The following is a 21,859-nucleotide window of genomic DNA, read 5'->3' as shown; positions in this document are numbered from 1 at the left end:
CCTCTTGTAGTGACGTCATCGACGCGTTCCATGTCGTAACAACGACTTTAAATGGATCATTTGTGAGACGCACGCTAACCGGAACGTCGCGTCCCGTCACCCTTTGCCAAATGCCGTCGACTCCCCCCGAATACTCGCCACCTGTTCGCCAACATCCTCAGACGATTCTTGAGCGTGTTCAACATTTACGACCAAAACTCTTCTTGTGCGGGTATGTAACAGATGAAGAATCTTTTCTTTTATTTGGATTTTCCTTGCGCTCTTTTGCAGATGCGCTAAAGATCTGTCACCATCCATTTCCTTAGCCGCTTATCCTCACAAGGGTCACGGGGAGCTCTGGAGCCTATCCCAGCTGTCAACAAGCAGGAGGCGGGGTTACACCCTGAACTGGTCGCCAGCCAATCGCAGGGCACGTCGAGAGACACCCGCACTCACAAACATGCAAACTCCGCACAGACGGGTCCGGGATCAAACACGGAACCTCAGAACTGTGAGGCCAACGCTTTCCAGCTACACCACCGTGCTGCTATCTGTAACCATTTTTTTTTTTTTTTTAAATGAACAAAGTGTAAAGAAAGGCTTTGATTGCTTGACATTTTTAATTTATCTTCAAAAATACAAAAAGGAGGGAAAATAAGCCTGTGTACACAAACACCATTATTAAAATAGAATTATGTATTGTACAAAATATGTACAGCTGTGTGGGTGAAGGCCAAAGTCCAAATCAAGTCAAGGGAGTCGATCCTATCTGCTACGTTTGTCCTTGATGGTGTAGTGAAGCACTAGCGGCTGAGCCTACGACAAAAATAAATAAATAAATAAATAAAAAGGCCACACATCAATTTCATACTTCAATATATAGATACACAGTAGTACCTCTACTTTGTTTTCGCAACATGAATTTTTCGTAAGTAGAAGCGCATTTTACAAGTGAATAGCCCAATCTGTTCCAAGAGCGCCCGATCCCCTGCCAAAAATAAGCATTCCAAGTTAACGTAAATAATAATAAAAATTATGTTCAGTTACCTTATGGCGTTGGGCAACTATGCAGAGAGAAAGGTGCGTGTCGATCAACACACAATTTAATTCCACTAAAGTTTCGTGAGGCGCACGCTGAAGAAAGATGAATACATTTGCAAAAAAACACAAATGTAAAAGTTGCACTTTTCCAACGTGCGTTAGCTTGTGACAGTCGAGTGGCCAAGGGAAACGAAAAGCATCATGGGTAAAGGTTGACGTCCCTCCTAGCCAATGGGGTGCCAGGAAGATGCTGCAGCGATAGCCAATGGGAAAGCAGCTCAATCACAAACCAAGATACAGGATGTTTACGTTTGGTGGAATTTGGGGGCTGCTGTTCTTTTGTATCCTGAATTTCCCTTCATATTTTTCCGAAGCGGCGTTTCGGAACCTGAATTTTTCGTAACTAGAGATGCTCGCAAGTCAAGGTACCACTGTGTGTGTGTGTATATATATATATATATATATATATGTCACATTTATGACTTTTTTTCCTTTGTCTAATGTCTTTGAAATACATGAACATTAAATCTCACCCAAAAAAAAAAGCACAATTTGACCTTAGAATATCAATCCAAATACACATAAATCATCAAATGTCCACCAACTGTTTGCAAAACATATCGATAAATCTAATCAGCTCTATTTTTGTTCATTTTACTGTAGTTTTCTGTTTTAGTTATATTTGTTGACTTGTTTGTATCATTTCAATTTTTTTCATTTATTATGTTTCATGAATTTGTTTCATATACGTTTTTTATTTCTTTGTTAATCATCACTACAGCATTTATATTTTTGTACTTTTATTTTTGCTTTTTTTTTTACAATTATCTGCACATGATGTTTTGAATATTTTATTTGTGAATTCCATTTTTGCATCCAACCTATTTCATTTTTTTGGGGGAATTATGTTTTTTTTATTCTATTTTCTCAATCAAAATTTGTTCCAAATATGACTTACTGTTTTTTTTGCATTTATTTAATAGAATGTATTTATTCTTATTCATGTTATTCAACGGACCAATCAGGTCCCAAAAATGTACAATGCTTTTATTAGTGATTCATTAAATTAGTGAAATATCTAATGCATTATGAAAATAACAAAATCGCAAAAAAAAAAAAAATTATACATGCTCATTCCTGTAATAACCCCATTGTTAGGTAATAATAAGGCGATAAATTAACTTAAAATAAATGTAAATTGTTGTGTCATGTCACCTTTCCAAACCAATGCGATAACCATAAGCGCTTCATGGTCATGTGATCGGGCAGAAATTCATTGTTGAACAACATCTGGACCTGCAACGCAAATGAAACAACAAAAATCATTGAAATAATTAAAACATAAATATATTCCGTGTTGTCAAATGTGACGTGAGCAAGTTTCGCGCCGCCTACCTGATGTTTTTCCACATTCAGTCGATGACAAAGTACTTTGCGTAAATGTCGCACCTCCGCTCGCACTGAACAACGCACAAACTTCTGCTGCGTGCACACGCACACACACACACACACAAGGGAAGTTGTTTCGATCAAATCAAATATAGACGTCCATAAACTGTACGATGGATATGAAAACTCAATACACAAATGGCGGGTGTTGGCGAATAGAGACCGAGATAAATCATAACAAAACTCATTTTTGTCGCGGGCCACGTTGGAGGACCAGTTTACCTCATCGGGCCGTTGTGGCTGTGAAACAATAAAAATCTTTTAACCGCCTCATCATATTTACACGTGAAATTAATTAACTAGTTTTAGAGTCAGAAATCAAGGGCAATTGGTTATTCCAACTATTGTTGTATGGGATCACAAAAATGCTTGCAATAGCTGAATGTTATCATTTATGATATGTCAATTAGAAATCTTGGCACAGATTTTGAAAAAAAAAAAAAAAGTCATGAAAATTGATACACATGCTTTGCCTCCGGGGACCACATAAAAACATGCGGCGGGCCACATCTGGCCCCCGGGGCTTGAGTTTGACACCGGTGGCCTACAAGAACACCTGAACTTCAAGGTTTGATTGCGATTGGTTGATTCTGGAGACAGCCACACCCCTGTGGTAAAAGGGTGAACAGAGTTCCATTCGTTTTCTGGGCCGCTCATCCTCACAAACGTTGAGGGCGTGCTGGGGGCTTGCCGAGCTGTCTTGAAGCGAGAGGCAGGGTACACCCCGAACTGGTCGCCAGCCAATCAGAGGACACAAAATAAACAAACAATAACCTCTCACATTCACATCTACGGGCAATTTAGAGTGTCCAATTAATGTCACGTTTTTGGCGTGTGGGAGGATACCCGGAGAAAACCCACACAGGCGGGGGCCGGGATTTGAACCCTGGTCCTCAGAACCGTGATGTAGACCTGCTCACCAGTCGTCCACTGGTGTGCACACTTGCGAATTATTATTAGTTTTGTTTTTTTACAATCATGGTGGAAAAGGTTCTGAAACGATTTCTCTCCCCAAATGAACCCCAAATAAAGTTCTGGTGTTCTAGGAAGCACTTGAAAGGATTTCGCTTGGTCTCGTACTTTTCCACCCCAAAAACTTGACATTTACACAAATCCGCTGCACAGATGAAAACGTTTGGTGTGCGTGTACGTGACCGACCTGCAAAACGAGTTTCGTCTTGTCTTTCCCAGCGAGTGACGAACTGCACATTGAGAAAACACGTTAATTAATAATAACTCGATAATGATAATAATCGGTCAAGGCATATTCTGGAAGCGCACGGCTCACCTGAGTCGTTCTAAACACAACGACACCTGCTCGTCGTATCTGTAAAAGTGCGCCTTGGAGTGGTCGAAGCTGGTGTACGGTAAACCTGACGTGTCGGATACATAATCTGGAACAAAAACCAAATGTGCCACGTTCACAACAATCACATTGCAAATTCGTCCAATGTCAGTCGCGTTAATGGCTATGGCTAATTTGTGCCCGCAAGGGGCCACTCGAGGAGAAAAGCTAAGAGTGAAACCGATGGAATATATGTGCCGAGGAAGTGACTTTTACCGGTATGCCCCCCCAACCAGTCCTGTTAGCATTGTGCTAGCATTAGCGCTGTGGTAGCGTATTGTTGATGTGTTACTGCCGCGTCTCAGTGACTTTTACCGGTATGTTTTCTTTTTTTTTTTTTTTAAACCGGGCCTATCACTGTGCTAGCGTGTGTAGCTGCCGTGGCTCTTTTTTTGTTTTTTTTTTATTGGTATGTTGTGTTTTTTTCCCCCCTCGACCGTTCTTCATAGCTCTGTGCTAGCGTGTTGCTGCTATGCTACTGCTGCGTCTCAGTGATTTTTACCGGCAGGTTTTTTTTTTTTTTTTTTAAACCGGCCCTGTTAGCGCTGCGCTAGCGTGTTGCTTGTGTGCTACTGCCGCGTCTCAGTGAGTTTTACCGGTATGTTTTTTTTTTTTTTAACCGGCTCTATTAGCACTGTTGCCGTTAGCGCTGTGCAAGCGTATTGCTGCCACATCTCACTGATTTTTACCGGTATGTTTTTTTTTTTTTTTAAAAACCGGGCCTATCACTGTGCTAGCGTGTGTAGCTGCCGTGGCTCTTTTTTTTGTTTTTTTTTTTTACTGGTATGTTGTGTGTTTTTCCCCCTCAACCGTTCTTCATAGCTCTGTGCTAGCGTGTTGCTGCGTCTCAGTGATTTTTACCGGCAGGTTTTTTTTTTTTTTTTTTTAAACCGGCCCTGTTAGCTCTGCGCTAGCGTTTTGCTTGTGTGTTACTGCCGCGTCTCTGAGTTTTACCGGTATGTTTTTTTTTTTTTTTTTTTTTTTTCCCAAAACAGTTCCTGTAAGTGCTGTGCTGGCATGGCATTAGCACGGTGCTCGCGTGTTGCTGCTGTGCTACTGCCGCGTCAGAGGCACAGTTTGGAAAGAAAAGCTCAGGTATATTATTAAAACTTTGAAAACTCTGTGTACCGTTTTTCTTTGTAAATATCTCATGTTTCAATATGAGCACCTGCGGCTTTTAATCAGGTGCGGCTTCTTTACTTTAGAAAATGTACTGGATGAGGCTGAAAATCAGGTGCGCTGTATAGTCCGGAAATTACCGTAGTTCAACGCTGAAATAAAAATGCCAAATGCAGCACATGGCCGTGATGGTCCTCACCGTCTCCCGCAGGCTGAATAACTCGCTCCAGCCCCCGCGACTGATAAAACTCCTTTATTCTTTTGTCTTCACCTATTGAGAGACAAGCAAGATTGTTGTTATTTTTCCACGCTCGGACGGCAACTACGCCGAGGAGAAGGCGCCGGCCTACTTTCTTGCAGGCCGGGCACCAGCTTGTAGACGATGTCCTGCATGACGCGGTCCAGCTTGAGGTTGAGCAGCGGCTGCGTCTCGTGGATTTTGATGTTGCACATCGGGCAGTACTTGCTGGTCTGAAGGTATTTCACGATGCAACTCTTACAGACTACAAAGTACGCACAGTAAAGAGACAGAACAGTCTTTAGTTGGAAGTTTCAACGTAAAGGGCGGCGCTTTTAATTGAACTTAGAATTGTATTCAACTTAAAATGTATTTCATTATACGTTGGACCACAGCATCCATAAATCAGCAGATTTGCTGAAAATCTCGTGAATTCATTGCTTTTATGCTCAGGCCAAAGAAATACATTACTTTGGCACCATCTGGTGGACACCTCGTGCTTCTGTTACATTTTATTCATTGACATTTGTATTTATTATTTCATTGTATTTATTTATCAAAGCACAATACGCAAAAGTCAAAGTACATTTCGTGCTTCTTTTCCGGAGTCTTTAACATTATTTGCATGTGAATGCCATAGGGTGAGTTTCTTGACATAATAACATTTGCTTTACTATTAACTTCCATAAAACGCTCCGAGAAGTAATTTGTTCGAAAACCAAATCGATGTTTCCCAATAGAATGAATGGAAAAACAAATAATGCGTTCCAAGCCTAAGAAATTAGTCTTTTAAAAGCATACATTGTTAGAGATTATAAAATAAAAAAATTGAACCTGTGGAGTGTTTAGGTTTAACAAGAAAAAAAAAAAAAAAAAGTTAATGGAGTTAATGTTGTAGGTTCCAAAATGAAGTACATTTATACATCACATCTCATTTCAATCTCTCTGTACTCGTGTATAATAATCCCCAAAAAAGGACAGTTCCTGAGGTTGAAATGCACAAGAGTTCTCCAAAGGTAAAAATATGTTGGTTTTTTTTTTTTTAAATTTAACCAAAACAAAACGTTGGGCGACTCACATGTGTGCAGACACTCTGTGATGGTGGTCGCGTCGATGAAGTAGCCGGCACAAAGGTAGCAAACGATGTGTTCGTTCAGGTCCTTGATCTTTAACTTCACCTCCTCCTGTCGACATGGACATCGAATTAATAGAGAAACCGTTTCGCTGACGACGCGCTTTCCTTATCGCACGAGTGGAACGGCCAAAGTTGGACAGAGCTCAAGTCTGTCTCGAGGGATTTGGCCGAGGCACAGCGTGGGGATGACGCTATGCCGCAGTAAGTTCCTGTTCCACGTTCAAGTGGGCTTCGGTGGTGGCACCCTACCCAAAACACAACAAAAGCCAAAGAAAAAGCTAAAACACTTAAAACTAGCTATCCGTCAATTTCAAGTGATGTCACCTGCTGCAGTTGAGCTTTACTTTGCATTACTAAAGTTTGCTACCTCAATGCTAACACATCATATAAAAGGCCATAATACGATCACTATTCTTTTGGGTATATGTGAACGATTCAAGTCACTCCCAATTGAAGTTTACCATCCAAGATAACATAAAACAGAAATTTACCTTGTGTAAATTCACTAAATTGTCCGAAGAAGCCTCCGCTATCTTAATTCTAATGCTAACCAGCATCTGTGTAGCAGGACTTTAATCCTTTAAGCAACTGTCCATCCATTTTCTTAGGTCCTTATCCTCACAAGGGTCACAGGGAGTGCTGGAGCCTATCCCAGCTCTCAACAGGCAGGAGGCAGGGTGTACCCTGAATTGGTTGCCAAGCCAATCGCAGGGCACCACAGTCGTACTCACAATCACATCTGATTCAGATTGTCCAATTTATATTGCATGGGGGGGGGGGGATGGATCTGTTTCATACTGCCCCCAGGTGGCCAGAAGGAGCAGAATTTCGATGCGGACCAAAACTTTCAAACCTTTCGACTTTATTATGAATTGTAATTTCATTGAGTGACTTTTCTCCTCTCTAAAATAAATACACTTTTTTTTTTTGGGAGATTGTGGTGGGGGGGCTGGAAAAAGATGAATTCCATTTCCGTTCATTTCAACGTTAAGTTTGAAGTTCTAAGCGTGGTATTCCAATTCGCGAGTCACCGGTTCCAAAACGGACGTTTGCTTGCTTCTTTTAATGGTTCATAATGATTTTGTGGCTATGCGGGTCGCTTTTGTCACAGTCGGGAGCTCCACCGCGAGAGAGCTGCGCTGCTGCGTAAATGAGCGTGAACTTCGACCTCCTCGTGCGAGCGGAGGACGACATTGGGACAGGGGGGGCGGGGAATCACTTTCGCTACTCCGCTTAACAAAAATAAGAAAAAGTAACTCAACGAGGGAACAACGTTTTGCACTTTATTTACTTGTCTATTTGTTTTTACGGCAGGGGGAACAAGCGCGTGCGGTTAGCGTGCGACTGCCGAAACGAGCGCTTGTCCTCAGCTAGCAGCGGGAGCTCCGTGGAAGTGTTGACATTCGTGAGAGCCGACCAAAGCGAAGCCTCGCCGGGTCACGAACTGGCCCACTGCCTCGCCCACCTCCCTTCCCTCCACGGAGAGCGACGTTCGTCGCGGGGGTTCGCCTCTCGCGAGCACCGTAACACACGCTCGCTCTCCCCGCAGCATCTCGATTCCTTCCCCCCGCCACCCTCTCCGCGCTTCCCCATCAGCTCCGCGACGACGGAGCGAGCGAGAGGGTCCGCGACCTCGAGCCGGCCGCCCGCGGCTCCTCGCGAGCGGCCGCCCCCGAGAAGCGCGTCCCGCTTACCTCGTTCCTCAGCGGGTCCAGCTTGTAGACGGTCTGCAGCTGGTTTCTTAGCCGCATCGCTATGGCCATCGGACCTTGTTCCGCCATCTTTGGGAATTACGCTGATTTCCGGGTAAACCGGAAGTGGCCCTTTTGCTGGCCCCCCGCTGAAGAAGAACACGAAGCGCGTAACCAACACCTGTTAGTTATTTACATTGATGAAAAAAATATAGCATATAATTCGATTTTGTACAGAAATAAAATGATATCATGTTGTCGGTTATTTTATACACATTTAGTTAAGAGGTACAAATGGAGAATGCACAATTATTGCTCCCCAAACTTTTCAAAACTGAGAGCTACTTCTTAGCGAGGCACACTTGTAAAATCCCAATTTTTCACAAATTGCCTTTAATTTGAAGTTATTAAATCATTATATATCATTAATAACAAGTAGGATAATTAACATGCAACACTATTTCCATAAATCTCTGCCAGTGTTTTTCCATTTATCGCTTCGCCAACATTCCTAGGAAATCACAATGTCCCATCAATGTTTATCCTTTTTTTTTAGGACAGGATTGTAGGATACTCGTGCGGTGCTTGGGGGTTATACCCAAAAAAGTACTGTAATTTACAAAATTAGTGACACTTCAAACAGGAATTTCAATTCACAAATCCAAAATAAAAATACATTTATCTCATAGTTAGCTCGCTATTTGTCTTGAATGCTTTTCTGAGGCTCTGGCGAGTCCATGGAAGTATTTCAGAAATGGAAGTATCCACTTTAATCACACATTTCAAAGACGCTCTCACTTTAATTAAGGATCGCCTGCTATTAACGGTTTGGACAATAGGGGGCGCTATAGGCACACAATCATCGTTTGCAGCTTTGCTGGCCTCCAGTACATGACTGCAGTGATCATCGCATGAGTCACACTCAGTGTGCAGACAGACACACCTTTCAACTCAACTTTACACCATTTTTTAAAAGTATGAAAATCAGCATTTTGGAGGCAGAAGGTCGTCGGGGGCGCGTTGCTATGTCAGGAGGTCGCGCGGATGCTGCGTGAATAGATTTGGCCTGGGCCCGCGTTCGATTGGCGCATGTTGTGATGTCGTGCGCTGCTGCTATTCCAGCTATGCACCTATCAAACACAAGAATGTGATGGCGCCACACCTCCAGGTGTTTTCTCCACACGTTCGAGTGCCACCGAGGCCCTCAACGCTACTCAAAACCGACTTGAAAAAAAACAAAAAAAAAAAAAAAAAAAGAAGGAGGAGGCAGAAGTCGGATTTAGGTGGGGCGCTTTTTCCCATCAGGGTGACTTTCATTTTTCATAAAGTGCCTTGCTTAATGCCATGCTAACCCTCGGCAAAAATGTAATTCGGCAGCAACAAACATTTTTGCATCCTTTTACAATCGCTAAAATGAAGCCAGATCGTGAAAGTAATGCTGTCGTCCACATAGTCAGTAGCGTCTCTCAAAAATTAAAACAAACCCAGTTAAATGTAGGCTGGATGCTCATTTTATGCCATCCATCCATTTTCTTTGCCGCTTATCCTCACGAGGGTCGCAGGAGGGATGGAGCCTATCCCAGCTGTCAACGGGCAGGAAGTGGGGGTACACCCTGAACTGGTCGTTAGCCAATCGCAGGGCACATCGAGACAAGACAGTTACACTCACAATCACACCATGGGGCAATTTAGAGTGCCCAATTAATGTTGCACGTTTTTGGGGATGCGGGAGGAAACCGGAGCGCCTGGAGAAAACCCAATGCGGACACGGGGAGAACATGCAAACTCCACACCGGCGGGACCTCAGAACAGTGAGCCTAACGCTTTACCAGCTGAGGCACCTGGCCACCTAATAATAATCCATCCATTTTCTTTGCTGCCTATCCTCACGAGGGTTGCAGGGCATGCTGGAGCCTATCCCAGCTGTCAACGGGGCACACCCTGAACTGGTCGCCAGCCAATCGCAGGGCACATAGAGACAAACAGCCGCACTCACAATCACACCTTAGGGCAATTTATAGAACCCGTGCAGACACGAGGAGAATCTGCCAAACTCCAGTCCGGACTCCACACCTAGGGGCAATTTAGAGTGTCCATTTAATGTCGCATGCTTTTGGGAAGTGGGAGGAAAGCGGGGTGCATGGGGAAAACCCACACAGACACGGGGGGAGAACACGCAAACTCCACACGGGCGCGTCCGGGATTCGAACCCAGGTCCTCAGAACTGTGATGCCAATGGTCAAACCAGTCGCTTCACCGGGCCGCCATGTTAACGCTTCATATCAATGAAATTAATCAATAATTCATGAAAGATGCAGTCGAACCTCAGAACTGTGACGACAACGCTTTCCAGCTGAGTCACTCTGCCGCCCTGTCAGAAATAATAATAATCATAATTAATAATAATATAACATGCAACATGAATTGGACACTGTAAATTGCCCCTAGGTGTGATTGCGAATGCGGCAGTTCAGGGTGTACCCCGCCTCCTGCCCGTTGACAGCTGGGCTCCAGCAGTCCCTCGACCCTCGTGAGGATAAGGGGCTGAGAAAATGGATGCATGGATAATAATTACAAATAATAATAAATACCTGGCCATGGATAAAGCTGGACGGAAGTTTGCGTAGTCAGTAGCGTCCCTCAAATATGAACCAAAAAAACAAAACGAACTTTATGAATTCACTAATAAAAGAAAACAAAAACAGAGAAAAATTGAAATACATCCAGATGAATGCGGACTCCGGATAAAGCTATGTGATCATCCGCGTAGTCAAAATCCAAGACAATCCAGATATTAATGTAAACTCTAGATAGAGTTATGTGCGTGTCGTCGTTGTCAAAATATCATGAAAATATCAAAACAAAAATTCACAATGCTGACTTTGGGTGAAGCTACGTGACTTTATCGGTCAGTTGAATCCCTTAAAAAAATTAACATACGGATAAATACATGAACAAAGATATGTGATCATCCTCCTGGTCAAATGAATCATTCTAAAAAAAAAAAAAATTAAAAGCCAGATTCATAGTTCGGATCAAACTATGAGATCGACCGCCTTGAACGCAACAACCGCTTGGAAACGCCCGAAATAACCTCAAAATGGCCGCTTCAAAACCACTTCCTGCGTCTTTTCGGGCACGGCGTCTCTCCGCTTTTTTCTCGCTCCGCGGGAGAGTTATTAACAAAATAATAATAATCTGGGGAAGGACGACTTCTCCTGGATGCGTGTTTCGACAGAAATTGTACTTTCCCCTCGGATTTAGGCCTTTGGCCAACGATGATGATTTTGATTTTGATGAGCTATAATGAGTTTCTGTAATCAGCTGCACCGCTTGGATCATTTTGATTGCCTGGAGGAAAACAAACAAACTCCCATTAAAAAAAAAAAAAGTAAGTGACGCGCAAAAGTGTTTTAACTCTCATCCATTCATCCATTTCACGAGGCGCTCATCCTCACGAGGGTCGCGGCGGCGCTGGCAGCCGTCCCGGCTATCGTCGGGCGGTAACGCGGGGTGCACCCTGAACTGGTCGCCAGCCACACGGAGACGGACAGAAGTCGCACCCGCAATCACACCTATGGGCAATTTAGTGTCCGATTAATGTTGCGTATTTTTGGGAAGTGGGAGGAAAGCGGAGTGCGTGGGGGAGAACCCGCTTCTGGAGCCCTTCCAAGGGCGCTGTGGTCATTAGCTTGCCACTTGGCGGCCCAATTGCCGGAGCAGCCGGAGACAAAAACCGCTTGGCCGGCCCTCCACGCTCTGATTGCTCCGAGAGAAGGTGGGCAAAAAAAAAAAAAAGGGGGGGGGGGGGGCTTCTCCCGCTCGTTTGCCACACACAGCAAACCAACTGCCCTGAGGCACCGCACGGCCAGCGCAGTTCGGAGGGGGCGGGGGTGTAAATTGTGGACTAGCAGGGGTCCGCAAAATCATTTGTGATCAGCTACGTCGCCGGTGTCAAACTCGAGGCCCGGGGGCCAGATCTGGCCCGCCGCGTGATTTTTATGCGGCCCGCGGAGGCAGATCATGCGTATCAACTTCAATGATTTATGGTTTTTTTTTTTTTTGTTCAAATCTGTACTTCTTCTCCTTCCGGCTTGTCCCGTTAGGGGTCGCCACAGCGCGTCATCTCAGATGAAGGCACATTCGTTTGGTACAGTTTTACGCCGACGTAACCCCGGGAAGGGGGGGGGGGGGGCTTACAGCACCTGGTCTCCCATCCAAGTACTAACCACGGCCAAAACCCGCTCAGCTCCCGAGATCCGACGAGATCGGGCGTTCTCAGGGGAGCGTGGCCGTGAGCACTGTTCAAATCTGTACCAAAGTTTCAAATTGTCATATCATAAATGATAACGTTGAGCGATTAGAAGGATTTTGGTGTTACCAAACAACAAAAGTTGGAAAAACCCATCACCCTTGATTCCGGATTCCAAAACCAGCTCATAAATTTCACGTGTAAATATGATGAGGCAGTTAAACATTTTTATCTACGATGCGGCCCTCGACAAAAATACGTTTGACGCCCCTGATCTAGGTTGTATCTATGTTGTAAAAAGAGCATACCTACATATGCAGATTGACATCCCAATGAAACAAAACACAAGCAACCACAAATATCATATTTTTTTTTTAAGCCAAAAAAAAAAAAAAAAGCGTACTTCTGTTTCTAATCACATGTGAATGATCGACTGTGTAGCGACTAAGTCCGGAATCTTGGTCCGCTGATCGGGTCCCGTCTGCCTTTGAGCAGTCCTATCAAATCAATCAGCGAAACAAAGTTCGAGCATCTGAAGAAGAAATCTCGAGGGAAGCTTCGCGTGTTCCAAGCTGGTCTAAAAATGGCGTGTTGATAATCAGGGGAATATTTTGATACATATGACAACAATAGACGAAAAGATCTGATATACTGTAGATGGTTTTTGTCCCTTTCAGGCCACCGTACGCCGCTGTGTGCCCACAGGGGAGCCGACACAAATCAGAGTCGACGCCTACTACGGCTTTTTCAGAGCCACGTCGTATTTGTTGTTCCACGCTGATAGAAATTCTGCATTTTCCCATGTTTTCAAGTTATTTTTTTCAAATATGATATGCATGTATAGCACAGAGTCACTGATGCCTTTGGTGCGGCCAGCGTGGGATCAATTCCCGCACAGTGACGGTGTCGATATGTGTGACTGACTGGCGACCAGTTCAGGGTTTAGTCCGCCCTTTCACCCGAAGCTAGTTGGGATAGGCTCCAGCTTTCCCGCAACCCTTGTGAGGATAAGTGGCTCGTATATGGACATGACATGTATGGTATTTTTTTGTGTTGCATCCACGCCAGCTGAAATGAGACACAACCTTGGTCCCTCGTGAGGATAAGCGTGAAAGAAAATGGATGGATGGATGGCATTCAAAGTTTTTCTCCATGTTGAACCAGTTTTTATGTTCTCTTTTTGGTCACCAGTAGTTTTCTGAGTGAAAATCTACCAGGGATGCGATTTTTTACCCAGTCTCGTCCTGAATATGGAGGCATGAACTTTGACCTGAATTGAAGCAATGGAGGCCAGCAGTAATTTAAATGTTCTCCAGGATTCTTTTGGGAACTCCTGGATGAGTCGTGGATTACTCTTTTGGTAACTTTTTTGTACTCCGGCTACTCCTGGGGAGGTTCATCAGTGCCCAATTGAAGATAATGGCTCGCACCGTTGTCTGCTGGAGTCCGAAAGTCAGTGACTTCATTTCTTGTCTGTTGTCGGCATTTTGTTAGATGTTTGGGCTACGTTCATTTCGTCAGACGGGTTCTTTTGAAGTGAGGAATTTAATGGCAGACGCAGCGCTCTATTTTTACATTAGCTCGCCCGAACCTCAGCGCACGTCACCGACGTCGGCTTTTGGGTGGTCTTCAGCTCGGATGCCCTCTGGGCAGGGATCAGGCGGACCTCCGCGCGTAATCCCGATCCGCGGACCTGTTCGAACAGGGCCCCGGTCGGCCGCACAAAGAATCACGCCGGCTCCCCCCCCGCGCGCGTTTGGCGCTCACGAAAATGATGTCTGAGGAACATAAATCCAGAGAAGAAGTCCAAATGACATGTAATGACACGACGCCGCGCCAAAAGCAAACAGCGAGCGCCACGGAGACAATGTAAACCGCCGATTGAATAAACTCCGCACGAGCTGACGAGCGAGACGTTTCGCGGCGTGATTATTAAGGTTTGGGAGGTGCCCAGAACGCGACCGCCGTCTTCTTGCCGCTCGACACCCGGCGTAAATTCTCGTCATCGGCGGCGACCGGAAAACAAACACGCCGCTCGGTCACTCTCGACGGAACGAGAAGTCCTGACACTGCGTTTTCCAAGCCATATTTTTTTTTTTTTTTTTTGGGGGGGGAGGGGGTCATTTCTACAGTAAAAAATGCGACAGTCAACTAACGGCGCAGAACTTGTTTGTTTTCGACAGTTGCGAGGGACATAATTCAGATTTTATGAAAGATGTTCAATTAGAAAATTGTTTTGATTCATTTGGGCTTTTTAAAAAATAATTTTTTTCTTTAAAAAATACAAATTGTTCCGAGATTTTTTGTTAGATGCAAAAAATAGTAACTTCTTTGGCAACAAATACAGTGGCCTGAAAGGGTCAAAATGCAGCATGAAAATGTTTTTTTTTAACCTGCAATAAATTACAGACAAAAGGCCAATAACATTTTATTCTCTCTCACTCATAACTTTACATTTTTCAGTGAATTTTCTTGGGGAAAATATGACTTTCTTTACCAAAAAAATAAATAAATGGCAATATGTATGGTGGCCTTAAGGGGACAAAATGATGTTGATTTTTTGCAAACCTAAAGAATTGTTACTTGTAAATTGTTACAAAAAAAACACATTTTTTATATTATGATACTACACGACGTGATATACAAGAATAATTTTATTGGGAATAAATGATGTCTTTATGTAGCATTATGATTTATTTAAAAAAAAACAACAACAGCAACAAAAATCCTCCAAAAATTGAAATATTTTATGGACAATCACTGCCACACATGTCAGATGGCCTTCAAAGATTTTTTTTTTTAAAAAAGAAGAAAAATATTAATCATTAAACATTAATGATTAATTAATTAATGATTGATTTGCAACTCAAAACTTTCTTTTCTTGTAATATTTATCGCAATAAAAGTTAGTTAATTTGGGGGAAAATGCTCTATAATATTTTTCTTCAAGTGCTTACAATTTTCAATAGATTTTTATTTGAAAAATTGAAATTTTTACGTAGCGTTCAGATTTTTAATAGACGCATGTAAAGAGCAATCGTCACCTTGTCTTTGGTTTTGCAAAAAAAAAAAAAGCAAAATTTTTTATGTTATTAATGTGGCACAATAGCACTTTGTTGAACGCAATGCTCAATATTAATGTGTGTGAGGGCGTCTGTGTATGTGTGGAACTTTTAACCTGATAAATATACGCTTTGAGTAAATATGGCATTAAGGAGGAATTGAATTGTTGATAGGTCACATTGGAGCTGAGAATGTTGAAAAACATTTTTCTCTCAAAACAACCGACTACACGTTTTACGCATACTTCTTCCATGGATACAATGAAGATGAAGAATTTTTTTTTCAAAAGAATAAAAGAATGCATCAATCTTTTTCTTCTTAAAAATCTGCCTTTTTTTCCGAAAAAAAAAAAAAAAACATTATTATCCCTCTGTTTTCACAATACGACATTCCTATTCAAAATATGCTCTTTAAAAAAAAATCTCTCAACTCTCTCACTACATAATGTAATATGACCTCGAACTCTAAAATACTTTTTAATGATAAAACAATGACTTTTTCAATTTAAAAAAAAATGACTCTCTCCGATAATGTCTTGAAAATGTTCCATTTTATATCCAAATATACAGCATACATTTTTTATTTCAAGTGTGGCCCTATTACTTGTTCATATTAACGAGACCTGAAGGCTCGGTTGTCATGGTTACCCCAGATCACGGTAAGTGAGTTTTTATCGAGTGGTACACACACACACACACAAAAAAATCCAATCATTTATAAAGTTACATTGTGCTAATTTTATTTATTTATTCATTATTATTATGTATTTATTTGTTTTTTTGAAGTTCAGTTCAGTTTTACTTCACTTTTATGTACAATACATTTTACGTTTAACCCTTTTTAAAGGGTTTATTTTAATCACATCGTTCGGGTGAAATGAATCCGTTTTCTTTGCCGCTTATCCTCACAAGGGTCGCGGGGAGTGCCGGAGCCTATCCCAGCTGTCAACGGGGCAGAAGGCGAGGTACACCCTGAACCGTTTGCCAGCCAATCGCAGGGCACCATCGAGACACACAACAGTCACACCTATGGTCAATTTAGAGCGTCCAATTAATGCATGTTTTTTGGGATGCGGGAGGAAAGCGGGAGTGCCCGGAGAAAACCCACGCAGTCACGGGGAGAACATGCAAACTCCACACATCCAACCCGGGACCTCAGAACTGTGAGGTCAACGCTTTCCAGCTGTGCCACCGTGCAATCAAAATCACTAATTTTCTAATTCATTTTCTTTCTGTTAAAACTGCAAATACACAATTACCACGATTACAGTGTCTTACAATCATATTAAATATACTTTTTAGGAGCGAAACCACGCTTAGGCCTACGACAGGCTGTACTTTTAAAGGCGGTAACTCGGTGCGGCGTATTTTAATATCGTGAGAAAAAAACGTCCACTTTGATCGTCCGAGCTCCTGGTTTCCACGCTAGCCCCTTTGAAATCTAAGTACCCGCAAAGGGCCGAGGCACGCTCGCCCGTCTTGTCGCCCGGCTCCATCTCCCCTCGGTGCACGCGCTCTTATCGGGCGGCCATCTTGATTTTCACGGCCATTTAAGAGAACGCGGGCGAGGGCACCACAAAAGTCAGCAGAAAGGAAGCGTCGGGGGCCACTCCCTCGCGGGGACGATGCGGGCTGGGCGAGTGCCTGATGAGCGCCGATGACAAGATGATGAGGCAAGGAAGAAATTTTTTTTTTTTTTTTGGTCTATTCTCATTTCGGAGGCACTTTGCCAAGACTTTGTGGAGTTCGTTCCACATTCTTTCACGCTCTTCCACCGGCTGACAGCTTTTTGGCAGTGACATGCAAGAAGAAGACAAGCTGGTAGAGAAAGGGGGGAAAAAAAAATAGGTGTGAAATGTTCGCATTTGAAATATGCCAAGTACTTTTCTTGAAGCGATCCAAGGTGTACTGTTGCTTGGGCTTTTACTTTTTTTTTCCAGCTTAACGCCGGCTTATTTTTTCTGCATTTATTAAACCAGAATCACGGTCGCATTTTGAAGATTTAATGAGTACGGTGGGCTGTGTGGGTAAAAAAAAAAAAAAAAAAGACGGTGATGAGGCAATTTGTCTTGTAATGTGATTTTTTCAAAAATGTGCCTTTTTCTCGACCTACTTTCTGCATTTAAAAAATTATGGTATACTGTATTCTTTTTAAATGAAAAACAGTTTATCCTTTATAATTTGTAAAGGTGACTTTTTTTCTTCATACTGGGATCGTTTTTGGCAATACTGTACATATTATAGTTCTATTTATTTATTTATATTTATTTTTATGTATTTATATTTTTTTATTTATTTAAATTTCTATTTATTTATTTATTTGTATTTTTATTATTTATATTATATATAAATATATATATATTATATTGTTATTTTTTAATCAAATTGCATTTTTTTCCAAATGTCCACTAGTTTTAATGATAACATTCAATGTAAAAGGCCATGGATGGGCTAACGAAACCTCCATAAGTCGATTTTGTGGCGACTCTCATTATGTCAGCTGTTTTAGTAGTATTCTGACCCACTAAACTAAAAGAACCAGATTTAAAAAAAAAAAAAAGTTTGTTTCAAGCTTGGTTTAACTGAAAACAAAAAGCTCCAAAAAATGAGAAAAGGCACAAATACATTTTTGGTGACACCTAAAACTACAAAAACAAGACTGGGAAAAGGATTTTGATGGCCAAATAATGAAGAAAAAAAAAACACGCTGACTCACCACATGGCTCTTTTTTCTTTTTTTACACACAGTTTCTACTTCCTACCGTAATTTTCAATTTATAAGCCGCAATTTTTTTTTCACACACTTTCAACCCTGCTTGATTTATGCGATGATGCGGCTAATTTGTGCAGTTTTTCCTCATGGCCGCAAGGGGGTACTCGAGCGGAAAAGGTAAGAATGAGACCGGTGGAATATATGTGCCGAGGAAAGTGACTTTTACCGGCCCTGTTAGCGCTGCACTATCATTAGCGCTGTGCTAGCAGGTTGCTGCTGTGCTACTGGCGTGTCTCAGGGATATTGACCGGTAAGTTTTATTTTATCCGGCCCTGTTAGCATTAGCACTAGCGCGGCGCTAGCTAGCGTTAGCGCTGAGCTAGCAAGTTGCTGCTGTGCTTCTGGCGTGTCTCAGTCATATTTACCGGTAAGTTTTATTTTAACCGGCCCTGTTAGCGTCAGCGCTAGCTTTAGCGCGGCGCTAGCGTTAAACTCTTTCTGCGTACCGTCTTTCTTTGTAAAGATCTCGTGTTTCAATGTGGGCGATTGCAACTTTTACACAGCTGCGACGTATGTACGTACCAAATGGTATTTCCTTTACAAATGTACTCGGCGAGGCTTGTAACCAGGTGCGCTCCGTCGGCCGGGAATTACGGTAGTCATATTCTGTTGAATTCTCTTATTATTGCGCAAGTACTGCGCTTATAAAATGTTTTTTCCCGGGGGGGGGGGGTTCCAGTACTGGTAGTATTGGCGGCAGTGGTAGTACTACACCGTACGACGAGGATATAGAATGCGTGGCTCGCGCGGATAGATAAAAGAAACGCGACGATGAGCGGCAGAAGTCTGGCTGACGAGCGTAGCGACCGTGTGAGCCTTCGCATGCTACGGCGTCAGATGCGTGGCCCAGATAGTCCGGCATATGAAAGAAAGACCCGCACCGAGGCCCAGAGATGCGCCGCAAGTCTCCAAAACAATTCCATTATTGACACAGTCGGCAATAAGGGTCTTCATCATCTTCATCTTCTTCTTCTTTTTCTTCTTCATAGGAGGCCCCGAAAGGAAATAATGGCAAAGTGAATCGCTGGCGTGCATCAAAGGTCGGCGATTATCTCGCCCGCGAAACATGACGTAAAGCTTTGATGTGAAGTTTTTCTGGACGCTTCCCGGGACGGCCGTCAACAAGGGTTCCGCTCCGGTGAAGAACGACGACGGCGCTGAAGGCTTCCCGCCGGACGCTCCCCGGGGGTGGGGGGGGCGTCAATTTGTCCGTGCCCCGCCGCCCGCGGTTGAATGGCGCTGATCTCGTTGGTATTGTGGGTATCCTTAGGAACGTTCACGCCGGCTGAGCGGTTTTTGGTATTCGGGCTGAAAAGTATCTTTTTTGCACTACGCTACTACTGTTACTGCATTTATCACTACTACGACTACCACTCCTCCTCCTAGTACAAGCACTACCTCTATCACTAATGCTATTGTGACTAATCTCCAACTCCCGCTGTCCTCAAGTCCTCCCTCACAACATCCGTCAACCTTTTCTTTGGTCTTCCTCTCGCTCTCTTCCCTGGTAGCTCCATCCTTACCATCCTCCTACCAATTTCCTCACTCTCTCGCCTCTGGACATGTCCGAACCCCCGGAGTCTGCTCTCTCAAACCTCGTCTCCAAAACATCCAACTTTGGTTGTCCCTCTAATGAGCTCGTTTCTAATCCTGTCCAACCTGCTCACTCCGAGCGAGAACCTCAACAACTTCATTTCTGCCACCTCCAGGTCTGCATTCTCTCGTTTCTTCTGAGCCACCGTCTCTAATCGATCCTCACCAGTGTTTTATAAACTTTTCCCTTCATCCTCGCGGAGATTCTTCTGTCACATAGAACACCAGACACCTTCCGCCAACTGTTCCGCTCCGCTTGGACCAGTTTCTTCGCTTCCTTACCGCACTCTCCTCTGTATTGTTGACCCCAAGTATTTGAAGTCGTCCACCCTCGCCATCTCTTCTCCCTGGAGCTTCACTCTTCCTCCTCCGCACATATATTCCATTTTACTTCAGCTAATCTTCTTTCCTCTCCTTTCCGGTGCGTACCTCCATCTTTCCAATTGTTCCTCCTCCTGTCCCTGGTTTCACTGGAGATCACAATATCATCCGCGAAAATCATGGTCCAAGGGGATTCCAGTCTAACCTCATCTGACAGCCTATCCATTACTACCTCAAACAGGAAGGGGCTCAGCGCGGATCCCTGATGCAGTCCCACCACATACCTATGGCACATCTCACCACTGTTTTATAAACTTTGCCCTTCAGTCTCCCAACGACAAGGAGCTCTTGATGAATTTTTAGGCATTGTCTTGGTCTCATATTGCCAAAATCACCTTGACCATCATGATGAATCCAAGTCTAACAGGACAATGATTGGTCTGTTCAGGGATCCAACATCTGTTGGGGAGAGATACCGAGACTGAAATTGTTCTGACACACCTACGGCACATCTCACCGCTGTTCTGCTACCCTCATACATGTCCTGTACTATTCTAACATATTTCTCCTCCACACCAGACTTGCGCATGCAGTACCACAGTTCCTCTCTTGGTACTCTGTCATAGGCTTTCTCTAGACCCCCAAAGACACAATGTAGCTCCTTCTGACCTTCTCTGTACTTTTCCATGAGGAGCCTCAAGTCAAATAATGCATCTGTGGTACTCTTTCTAGGAATAAAACCACACTGCTGTTCGCAGATACTTCGTTCTGTCCTGAGTCGTGTGGCTCATCATCTTTATTCCTCTATAGCTTCCACAGCTCTGAACATCCCCTTTGTTCTTAGCTATTGTGACTAATACACCAGGTTTATTACTACCACAATTAGCACGACCACTAAATACAAATATGACTACCTCAAGTACTGCGAGAACTTCTACCAGTCCTACAACTCCTCCTAGCACAATGCTATCACTACTACTCCTTACACTACTACTAATTATAGCTTGATCTTTTCATATTAATACACTTCTGGCTCTAGTTAGCATACTTTTTACATAAATGAAACTTTGCATCTCACAAAAGTTGATTTTTCTCACATCCGTTTTTAAAATGTTCTTTTCCAATAAGGAGTCGAGATAAATGGAAAGAAAAAAAATCATTAACTCAAGAGTTCATACATGCAGTATTTTTAAGATGTTTTATTTCCTGTAGTGTTTAAGCTCTCGAGCTCTTTCAGCTCTGTCTCGTATGACAACGTATAAATTGGCAACCCCCCCGCCCCCCCCACCACAATTCCTATAAAATGAAAGGCCATAAAACCACTCCACGCGTGTAATTATAGGGAATCCGACACTTAAGTGGTCCAAGATGAAGGGAAGACATTCTTTGATAATGGTCTTACTCCCTGTTTACTGTATAAAGAGGCAACCGCCGTGTCTAGCAAGCGCCATTGTTTGCTTTCGTCTTAAGTAGCAAAGAGAGTGCTTTTGTCGAGCGCGAGATCCGCTGTTTGCTCTCCGCAGCGGAGGGTGTGATCCCTTTGCTTGCCGTCGGCTTTTGCGGCGGGGCTTGCGACGCCATCGGAGCGGTCCGGAGGCATCCGGTCCCCGGCCGCTGTCTAGTTAGCGGTGTTTGCCGAGTGTTGACGTGCGAGAAGCGGCCCCGTCGCTGTCACGGCGTGGACGTTTTTCCGATTCTTCGCATGTGGGGTTGTGCCTCGCTAGATTCAGCAGACGGCGCTGGGGTGAAACGAAGACGTTTTTTTTCCGCGCTGTGATTGCTGTACATTGAGATTGTCCCAAGCGAAATATGATGCGGTAATATTTGTCAATTTTTTGCAGAGTCTATAGAATATATGCCT

The 21,859-nt window shown here is 43.5% G+C and overlaps 1 protein-coding gene across 3 annotated transcripts; it reads right to left on the bottom strand.

The window, feature by feature from the left end:
- Positions 1-580: 580 nt before the first annotated feature.
- pcgf1 (polycomb group ring finger 1) lies at positions 581-8,162 on the bottom strand. 3 transcript variants are annotated; one of them, XM_061835849.1, is made up of 9 exons: positions 8,001-8,162; positions 6,250-6,352; positions 5,284-5,436; positions 5,133-5,204; positions 3,758-3,863; positions 3,629-3,671; positions 2,416-2,502; positions 2,236-2,316; positions 581-795 (listed from the first exon to the last, which is right to left on the bottom strand). In XM_061835849.1, exons 1-9 carry the CDS (start codon positions 8,085-8,087, stop codon positions 745-747), a joined length of 783 nt encoding a protein of 260 aa, XP_061691833.1. In that variant the 5' UTR covers positions 8,088-8,162; the 3' UTR covers positions 581-744. The 3 variants fall into 3 exon arrangements, with proteins under 3 accessions (XP_061691833.1, XP_061691831.1, XP_061691832.1); XM_061835847.1 differs by having other exon boundaries at positions 6,250-6,355; positions 8,001-8,159; XM_061835848.1 differs by having other exon boundaries at positions 2,416-2,499; positions 6,250-6,355; positions 8,001-8,159.
- Between the last annotated feature and the right edge of the window lie 13,697 nt (positions 8,163-21,859).

The sequence above is a fragment of the Syngnathoides biaculeatus genome, chromosome 11 (assembly GCF_019802595.1).
Source record: "Syngnathoides biaculeatus isolate LvHL_M chromosome 11, ASM1980259v1, whole genome shotgun sequence".
NCBI classification, from domain to species: Eukaryota; Metazoa; Chordata; class Actinopteri; order Syngnathiformes; family Syngnathidae; genus Syngnathoides; species Syngnathoides biaculeatus.
Note: the sequence above shows the minus strand (reverse complement) of the source record. Positions and strands in the feature narration are given on the sequence as shown.

Excerpts from the sequence above, each read along its gene's own strand:
- pcgf1 (XM_061835847.1), bottom strand. The coding sequence starts at position 8,087 with ATGGCGGAACAAGGTCCGATGGCCATAGCGATGCGGCTAAGAAACCAG. Across the intron at positions 6,356-8,000 it reads TGGACCCGCTGAGGAACGAG|GAGGAGGTGAAGTTAAAGAT; the intron begins GTAAGCGGGACG and ends CCATGTCGACAG. Across the intron at positions 2,317-2,415 it reads TGAATGTGGAAAAACATCAG|GTCCAGATGTTGTTCAACAA; the intron begins GTAGGCGGCGCG and ends TTTGCGTTGCAG.